The 10069-nt window shown below is 39.0% G+C and overlaps 1 protein-coding gene across 2 annotated transcripts; it reads right to left on the bottom strand.

Annotated features, from left to right (window-relative positions):
• Nucleotides 1-426: 426 nt before the first annotated feature.
• On the bottom strand, nt 427-3543 carry LOC142149713 (transcription factor HES-4-like). 2 transcript variants are annotated; one of them, XM_075205019.1, is made up of 4 exons: nt 3420-3543; nt 3028-3123; nt 1518-1596; nt 427-988 (listed from the first exon to the last, which is right to left on the bottom strand). In XM_075205019.1, the coding sequence occupies exons 1-4, from the start codon at nt 3453-3455 to the stop codon at nt 504-506; spliced, it is 696 nt and encodes a 231-aa protein (XP_075061120.1). In that variant the 5' UTR covers nt 3456-3543; the 3' UTR covers nt 427-503. The 2 variants fall into 2 exon arrangements, with proteins under 2 accessions (XP_075061120.1, XP_075061119.1); XM_075205018.1 differs by lacking the exon at nt 3420-3543 and having other exon boundaries at nt 3028-3384.
• Between the last annotated feature and the right edge of the window lie 6526 nt (nt 3544-10069).

The following is a 10069-nucleotide window of genomic DNA, read 5'->3' as shown; positions in this document are numbered from 1 at the left end:
TTTCTTCAAGTCGCCGGGAATCGGCGTGTTGACAGCTAAAATTTAAAGCAGCGCTGCCTTGTAAAGGGAAGTTCCCCTTTATAAGGCAGCGCCGCTTTAAATTTTAGCTGTCAACACGCCGATTTCCGGCGACTTGAAGAAACCGGAGTATGATACATTTACCCCCTGCTGTTTCCGATAAACAGATTGAACAAAATATTACGGAAGAAGATCTTCATAGCTCAAAAATAGATACATTACAAAACTGCTTCTCCCTAATTAAACTACCTGCAAAAATTAGATTAAAATTTATTTCATGTAACATATAAAATGAATCTTGAACATAGTTTATCTTTACATCCAACATTTCCTCAATATTAACTTGACAAACCAAAGAGCATCAATTATATTTCTTTAATTTACAGTCGAAAATGACAGATAGGTAGCACTTGAATAGTAGCAAAGATAAAAATAATTTAAATTTACAATGCCTATTTACAAGAAAAGTTATTAAATAAAAATATCTATGGCCACGGCCTCCATACAACGCTCGGGGCTAGGGAGGAGATAGAAGCGGAAGGTGGAAAAAGAGTCCTTTGGACAGACTTCCTGTAACTGTTGGGTTGGACTTTGTGCGTTGAAGACTGTTGGACCTGTTCAAAATAGGGTGTTTCAGTTGCGCTGGGGGGTGAGGGATAGTGAAGAAATGACTGGCACGAGTGGCTTTCAGAGGAGGTTTTTAAAGTGTCTTCTGGGAGCCTGGAGATTTGAGGTGGGCTTTGTATGAGTTGTCTCTGGTCAACTCTGAAGGAGTCATCTGCCAAAGATTCCTTCCACTTCTTGGGACTTCTCGCCTCCATGTGTTGACATAGTTTTTCCACAACATAGTCTCTCTTCTTCCCACAAATATTGCCCGTGGAGCTTAAGAAGCTGGTGGCCTGGCTCATTCCTTCCTGAAACCCACCTTTAAACCCAGACGCTTTGATGGTGGTTTTGCCGTCTTCCGAGCCTACATGAAAGAAAGCCGAAAATGTTTGTAAATATCAGATCCCTTAACTTTGAGTTCTTCATTCCCTTTCTTCCTAGGTAGATTAGCCTTCCAATTTCATTGATAAATTGTAAATGTATTTGTAATAAACTGAAAAAAAATGCCCTATTTTATGGGGGAAAAACAATTTGGCGCTGGAAGGTCCAAAGAGACACATTGTGCTGATGTTATGGTAGAAATCTACACTCATTTTTTCTCGCAAGCTAAGTGGAAATCCTTACTGCAATGACTGGCAATAGGTCCATCTAAACATCAAGGCAATGTTCAGTGGCTCCTTGCGCCAAATTGAATCTCCCCCTATGACTTATATAATAAGCCTCATGATTAATTTAAAATAAAGTTCTCATGATCTATTGACGATATAAATGATGCTAAACGGAACTTTATTTTTTAAGCAATATATACATACAGCTTTACATAGCCACCAAGCGATTATTGATGATAGATCTATGGTTTTATAAGAATCTAAATAAGGTTGGGTATCTCTCACCTGGATTATGACACAGTTTCAAAAACTGTACTGTCTTTTTCAGTATATCAGCCTTTTCGGTTTTGGGATTTTTCAATGACTACGGAGAACAAATAAGTTCATGACGTTAATAAAAAAAAATATTAATGCTTCACAGCGAACACAAGTGGAAAATAGAAAGTATACAACCCTTACCTAAAATAGGATTTTAAAAGGACCTGACTTAAATAAGCATAAATAGACGTGAACAAAAATAGAAAAGAAAAAAAGGTATTGCTTCTCATTTATAAAGTAAATAAATGATACATTATACATTAACATTAATAAATGGCACCATGTAAAACAATATAAAAAATAACAATAATCCTAAAAATATAAATATACAATAAAAATCATAAAAAAGTCATAAAATACAATAATAATCATAAAATATAAAAATATAAAATAATCATCATCAAGCATTTCCTACTGTAAGTTTTTATGCATATCTAATAACTTTAGCATTTGCAGTAGGGAGTGCATTACCCCAAATATTATTAATATTATTATATTTTATTATTACATAATCTGAAAGATATCTATTTTACATAAAATTAGATGAATGTTAACAAATAAAAATCTGCCCCATTTTGTCTGTTTGTAAATAATATCCTTAGCAAAACATGTGATGTGTGACTATATTCTTTTAAGTGTAAGGTGGATACAAAATCTTGCGACACAGACATCCACACAATTATATAATATATATATATATATATATACATACACATATACACACACATACATATACATGTACATACATATACATACATGTACATACATATACATATATATATATATACACATACATATATATATATATATTTATATACACACATATATATATATATATATATATATATATTTATTTTAGGTCATGAAACATGACCTAAAACATTTTTATGGACCAGCACCAAAAAATATTATTCAACTCCCGACATTAAAGTCTATAAATATATGGTCAACATATCTAAGCGTCTATCACCATTCGGAATGTACTAAATGGCATATAATAGTATGTCAATACTTTTATGGGAAGATCCCTCTATCCTACATCTCATAGACCTGTAAAATTTAGCACCTCCTGGCCACTGTCTGCATTAATGTATTCATGGTAAGCCACAGTCTTAGTATCACAATACATGGACTTGCTAATCTCACCAGGAAACAAGACTTCCTTTGGCTGTTATCTATTTGCTATTGTGCTGTCTCACCCCCCCCCCCCTGTGTGGAGCCCTCTGGGCAAGAGCTTTGAAGTCTCACACACCAGTAAATCTACACTCTCTACTTGTCAACACTTTCAATGGTGAGATCAACATCTAACTGAACATCACACATTAATTATCCATAAAGCACCCCACCACAACATCAGCCCTACAACGTAAATTCTAGAAGACTCTTAGGATGTGTCTTCACCACCAGAACAACTAGGTATACAAGTAATGGTGAAATGTCATACGGCAAGTTATAATGTATGAAGGTATATTCCAACCTCATCATGTGTGGCTTCCAGGAGAAGTGTCCTCAGATGGTCCAGGCTCTGGTTTATCCTGTCCCGTCTTCTCTTCTCTATCACTGGCTTCATGAGCTGGCAAAAGGGTGTACATGAAGGGTGAGATTTTAGAAGAAAAACACCGAAACAAATGATAGAGGTGGACAATCTGAGTTGAGACATGGAAGTGAATAAAGACAGAGCGTTAAGTACATGAAACAGAGGGTTGAAAGAGACTCTTTGAAGAGAAGGTGAGTGAGAGTAGAAAGTTGTATAGAAAAACTTTTGTAGGAAATAAAAAGTCTGAGAAACAGGAATAAAACATCAATAAGTAGAATGAGGAAATGGGTCATGGATAGGGGATTTCTTAAGGATCCCGGATCAGAATTTACCTTTTTATCTTCTCTAGTTAGATATGTGTTCCTCATTGTGGCAGTAGTCTGCTTAGCTCTGGTGTAAAGTATAATCTGAGTGCACTAGAGAGTCACTCTCACCTTATCCTACAGACCCCCCCTCCCACGTGACATCACTCAGACCTGCCCCATTTTCCAACACTCCAACCCACTAACACTAACACAGTACACTTGGAATCTGGTGAATCCACACCCACACCTATCATGACCTGCCCACTAACAACAATCCTCCAGCCCACCTATATTTCTCATTATCTCCTGTGCCTCCTGCCCCAGCACACTCCACATTTAACATTACCATACCAATTAGTTACCATCAATAGACAAGTGTGTCCCTGGATGGTGAATAGAGTAATTGCTAAGTGGGATACACACAGTATGAAGCAAGGATGTGTATGAGAGGTATAACTGCACAATACACGCAGTAAACTAAATGTGTAACGGGTATCACTCAGCTATACCAAATATCTATAAACTGATAAAGGTCGCCCCACTATGTATAATATTATTAAATAACGATATACTGATGTTGATCATAGTGCACCGTATATTAATACTAAATATTTAAATACCTATAGTGATAACAGAGTTCTGCATATTAATCCTGTGCATCTATGCATGGATAGTGATCACAGTGATCTGTATATTAATCCTGTGTATCTATACACCGATAGTGATTACAGTGATCTATTAATTAATCCAGAGGATCTCTGCATTGAAAGTGATCACAGTGGTCTGCATATTAATCCAGAAGATATATACACTGGTAGTGATCACAGTGGTCTGCATATTAATCCAGAAGATATATACACTGGTAGTGATCACAGTGGTCTGCATATTAATCCAGAAGATATATACACTGGTAGTGATCACAGTGGTCTGCATATTAATCCAGAAGATATATACACTGGTAGTGATCACAGAGATCTGTATAATAATACTGAGTATACACTGGTAGTGATCATAGTGCACTGTATAATAATATAGAATATCTATATACTATTAGTGATTACAGAGATATGTATAATAATCCAGAGGATCTATACACTGACAATGATCACAGTGCTAGGAATATTAGCAGTGATTGTTAATATTCAGATAATAGATATATACTTTATATTATATAGAGATTCAGGGCTAGATTTGCTAAACTGCGGGTTTGGAAAAGTGGAGATGTTGCCTATAGCAACAAATCAGATTCTAGCTGTCATTTTGAAGAATAAATAAATAAAAGCTAGGATCTGATTGGTTGCTATAGGCAACATTTCCATTTTTCCAAACCCGCAGTTTAGTTATTTTAGCCCTTAGAATTTGACTGACAAAAGGAACGTTGTAGAACCCCCCTGTCTGCTCTCTATAGGTAAGATGACTGTGCTGGGAGCCCGGGTAATGCAGGGAGAGGTGCAGGCTGACACACTTTGCCTTTTGCCCCAGTACAATCTAAGAACAATTCACACTAACCTGAGAATTACTATGTATTTACCTTGCAGAGGTCACACTGCCAGGTTCCCACACTGATACCAGGCTCTGTCTTTCTGGGTCAAAGGGTCATATAGAGCGATATGAGGGCATCTCTAACCATCCAAAGATGGTGATATACCACAATATTTAAAGAAAAAATGCCTTATTTATTTAAGTAAAGTTTTTTTCTAATCAGAACGCCAGCTAATTCATTATGTAAGAAATGTAATAATATTTCTTTCATTTTTTGAAAAAAAAATAATAATAATTTTTAAGAAACGACAAGTCGGATTATGACTTCTCTTATTTCTGACATCCAGAATCATTGGGCATTTGAGTATTTTCTTGGGAAATGGCGCCAATACTGATTTTCTATCGCTGCGATAAGCGGTGATAGAAAAACTGTGATGTCACTGCACAATAATGCACAGAGGCCGCAAAGACCAATCCTTGTGCGCTTCCTCCTGCGATCACTATTTCTGGAATATGGTGTCTGATAGCGGGTGTACAGAGGTACGTGGGGCAAGAGGTTGTTATCTCTTCCTCACTACCACTGTCAATCACTGTCTTGTGTCCTCCAATGAATTAGAAACAGGTTACGTTTAAACGCTAACGTTCCGTCTCCATTACCCATACTCCCGCTGTCAACCGCCATCACATTTTTCGTACAATGACTGCAGGAGGAATGATGTCACAGTGCACCCATGCCAAGTTGCGAGGTCACACCCTCATCTCTGCCACCCTAGAATTCTGCTACCTAAAGCACAGTTCTTACCCTGCTTCATTGCATGAATGACCCCGATTCATCAAGAAACGCCAAACGAACGTTCTGTGCGTTTTTTTGGTAAGTGTAGATCCGAACCTACGTCTGTTGATGAATACGCATCATGGTCAGCTCTCCTCAGACAGAGAAGATACCGCAGGATACGTCCAATACATATGTGGAATATAAAGTCACAAAAGAACGCACAGGAAAAAAATATTCAATTAATGGTACCTGTTATTGATATAGGAGTCAATGACAAAACATTAAATTAAATAAAAAAAGTGCCCCCCCCCCATAAAATACATGTATTAGGATGTTATTTATGTCTACTGTACATAAAATAGATATTTACAGTTGCACCTGATTGCAAACACATGTTCAAGCATGTATATAGGACTGTCATCACTAGTAATCAGCACTTACACCAGACCTGTAGCTGGCGCAAGTCATAGCTTAGAGATGCCCAAAGCTTGAATCGGACACTGCTGTTTGCGCTGGAGCTTGGCACACCTGTATTGTACATTGACTATGTACATACGCCCGGTCCCCTCACTGTTCCGCCCCCTGAAATCATAGGTTGTAGTAACGGTCCTTTGTGCTCAAAGATGAATCGTATGTAGCTGCGTTCTCTAGTGTATGGTTCGCTTCTGGGCATGCGCAGAGCGATTTTACGCAAAATACGGTACATATTAGCATTTACCTGCCGTAAAATATCAGGCCTGTCGTGTTTTGATGATTTTCCCGTGTAAATGTTTAATTTTTAAAATATGGCCCCATTAGGCAGATATAACTTCCATGATTAAAAACTTCTTAAAACATGACTGATTGGGGTCAGCTGAGGGGAGGGTTGTAAAACTCTAGTGTTTAATCACAAAAATTACGAGCAGCATATGCCATTTGGGACCCCAAACGTTGCTGTGCCCCGTAGTGGTTACACTCATCCACGCTCCTTCTAGGGGTTGTGGCAGCGAGAGACGCAATTCCCTCACAGTCCTGTCCCACCCAGTTCCAAGTCCTGGACCACTCAGGACAACTGCCGAGCCAGGGTTCCCACGCCGACACTTGTAGCTTCTCACATGTGGCTGGTGTGATACATAAAATCAGTCACACTCTGGGTGAAGGTGCAAAGTGACTTAACGACAGTGACCTGGTTACTGGGTTAAGGCGAGGGTGATGACTTCTAGGAACACAGTGACCTCATGATGTCTTCTAGTAGGGCCACCACTCCTAAAATTTGTTGCATATGAAAATATGAATACGCCTAAGTCTGGAGAGCTCTGCTAGAACTGAAGATAATTTAGAGATTGCTGCGCAATAGTCTGTATGTAGACAAAGACTATGTAGGAATAGAGGTCTTAATATCAATCGCTACTCTCTTCCAGTATCTTAGCATGTGAATGGAGCTGAGGTGGAGGCTCACACAGAGGTCATTGACCACTAAAGAAAGACATAGGCTTATTGTACATGGGCAGTTATAGGAAGCTGAAGACGGACCAGGACCAGGATGGAAAAAGTAGAACATCCACTTCAATTATCTCAGTGAGTCTATAAGCTTTAATACTTTGCTATCTTGCTCCAATTGTTCATACAAACACATCCATTCTGCATTGATCTCTATAGTTCTGGGCCCCAAAAACACACTCTCTGCCTCTCCAATATTAATTCTAATCTTCCTACCAAACTGCTCTTCAGAGATTCACCCTACTTCTCTCAAATGCAAAATCTACAAACACAGTGCGGAGTGGCCATTATATAGTTTAAGGGAGCAACGAAGATTCCATTGTTGGAGTGTAAGGGAGCAACGAAGATTCCATTGTTGGAGTGTAAGGAAGTAACGAAGATCCCATTGTTGGAACTTTCCACCTCTGTGAAGCAGCCTCAAAATCCAATCCTGTAAAATTCTGCTGCCACTTCACTCAGCTCTGCCTGGGACTTCATTTGGCGTGTCCACCTGGAAAGGTACGTGATGGAAAGTGTAAAAATATTGCTTGCTACTATCACTTGAGGAATAATCATGGGAATGATGAGAGACCTGGATTGTCTTTATTACAGGTGTCACTATCGTACATTTGAATGTTATCCATATCTTAGTTGAAGTGCACCTATAAATGTTCTTAGAAGAACAAAATGGCATCTCTTTCTAGGATGGAGATCAAGGGCTAGATTTACTAAACTGTGGGTTTGAAAAAGTGGAGATGTTGCCTATGGCAACCAATCAGATTCTAGTTATTTATTTAGTACATTCTGCAAAATAACAGCTAGAATCTGATTGGTTGCTATAGGCAACATCTCCACTTTTTCAAACCTGCAGTTTAGTAAATTTAGCCCCAAGTCCTTTTCCAAGGAGAAAAAGGTTGTACAGCTCTCTGGTAACTAGGGAAGTCCCCCTAAAATGTACCCTCTTTAATCTCATTAATATATATATTATTCTACAAAATAAACTTTTAGCACATAGGGGCAATACTATACCTCTCAATTTAAAACAGAGACAATGCAAACACCATGCCCAAACTGTCTAAACCTTGCTCATATGCGCCCAAACGCAACCACATAAGCGTGAAGCTGTACCCACTTTCCTGTAGGCCACATAATGCCATCCTGGCCAGTTAATTCATGTCCCAAATAAATGGGAGCGTTTACAGAAAAATAACTTTATGGCATCGTCCATTTTTTTTTTTACAATGTTGAAAGGTGCAAATCTGCTCTAAACCCACAGCAAACAATCAAACATTCGTTTTCATCTCTAACCAGCCTTAGGCGAAGAAATTTGCTGATGAATTGCTGGGCTTTAAGTGTTAGTAATTTCATATCTTCCATTGTAATTCTAGATACTTATGTAAAGGGATAGGAATCTAAAATTCAGATATATATATTTGGCGTAAGGTGTGACAACAGATGTGAGCGGGACTTGATGACATAGTTTGGGCACATCTCTGCCCACTTCAGGGGCGCACGCAGGATTTTTAGGGGGGGTTTCCCCCCCACCCAAAAAAAAAAAAAAAGCGAGAGAGCTGCCGCGCTTACACCCGCGCATGCGCAGCAGCTCCGTGTCGGCAGCACTGTACTACATAGCAGCCGCGGCGCTGTCAAAGAAGCGTCCGCGGTGGTGCTGTATACAATACAGGGGCACTTTGTTAGCGGAGGGGAGGGGTTTCTGGAGTCTCAGAAACCCCCCCTGCGTGCGCCCCTGCACTTTGAAAGCAGGTGAGCGCCATCAGGCAAAATTGCCTCCTCCCTAAGAAGACGCACAGTAATATAGTATGTTAGTCTATGTCTACTGGACATTTCAGGAGTGTAGGCAAATAAGGAGAGAAGGTTCCCAGATCAGGCATGTACATTCAGACACATATGAATATTACATGTATGTAAGCCGTTCATACTGTACAGTACTCGCAAAGATGAGGACATTTTAAAAGAGTTTTCAGGACGAAGGTCAGCCACAATGTGACGTGACCCCCGGACATTATTAAAATGCACCTTTACTGTAATAAATGCAGGAAATTACATATTGGAATCTGATTTATAATGGGAATTTAGATTATTAATTACCCCCAACCACCCCATTGCAGCTAAATTGCCCACTGACACACTGGGAGTTTTGTGTGTCTGCTGTGGATTAAAAGCATAAGAATTTATAATAGCTTAATGGACAATACTAACTATGTAATTGTGTATATGGAACAAGGGAAGTTGTACTGTGTAAGTGGTCAATTAAATAAAACAAACAAATAAACAAACATAAAACAGCAACAAAAGTCTGCAGGGATACATTTTAAAAACCTGGTTCTGTCCCTGGAAATTAAGGAGAGTTAGTAACTATTCATCTGTATGTTACATTTATTTCTCTCTACATTTTAGGACATAACTAACCATGCACCCTATCCATGCAAACCAAGTTGTTAATTAAGTGGTGGCGTATCCCCAAATTAGTTAGAATCAAAGTTTCCGGACTATTGTCAGGCAGGGACACCGAGAAGGGGGTGCCACCGGTACAAGGTACCCGGGCGTCGCTATGGGGTGGCAGATTATGGTGGCTGCCCATCCGTGATGCCAGCGGGACGAAATTAAACGCTGGGAAAAGTGACTGCGTCCAAGAATAGCTTTCTATTGGTGTGTCTGGATTAATATGTCTGGTATTAATATACTGATTTTCACATAGCCTTGACATTGCTTATTAAAGCACACTGCTTGTATCTGAGCGTTTCTGTAATAAGTTCATCACTATTTTGTGGACCATCAACTCTACACAAGTCAATGTACCATACCTGGCTCTATAACTGCTACCTATCCTTAAGGCTTGTACTCATGAGTGGTTATAAAATTTGCCCCAGTACATAGATCTGCCCTCAGATCAGCGATCTATACTTTGCTATCTCTGTAGTCACTACATGCTGAATGGACC

This window comes from Mixophyes fleayi, chromosome 4, assembly GCF_038048845.1.
Source record: "Mixophyes fleayi isolate aMixFle1 chromosome 4, aMixFle1.hap1, whole genome shotgun sequence".
In the NCBI taxonomy this organism is placed as follows: domain Eukaryota; kingdom Metazoa; phylum Chordata; class Amphibia; order Anura; family Limnodynastidae; genus Mixophyes; species Mixophyes fleayi.
The sequence above is the reverse complement of the archived record's forward strand: the minus strand, read 5'-3'. Positions and strand labels throughout refer to the sequence as shown.

Bases quoted from the DNA above. Each gene is read 5' to 3' on its own strand.
- LOC142149713 (XM_075205018.1), bottom strand. From the start codon at position 3,210: ATGTCTCAACTCAGATTGTCCACCTCTATCATTTGTTTCGGTGTTTTT. The intron at 1,597-3,027 runs GTTGGAATATAC...TGTTCTCCGTAG, and splicing joins TGGAAGCCACACATGATGAG to TCATTGAAAAATCCCAAAAC. The intron at 989-1,517 runs GTGAGAGATACC...TCTTTCATGTAG, and splicing joins GAAACTGTGTCATAATCCAG to GCTCGGAAGACGGCAAAACC.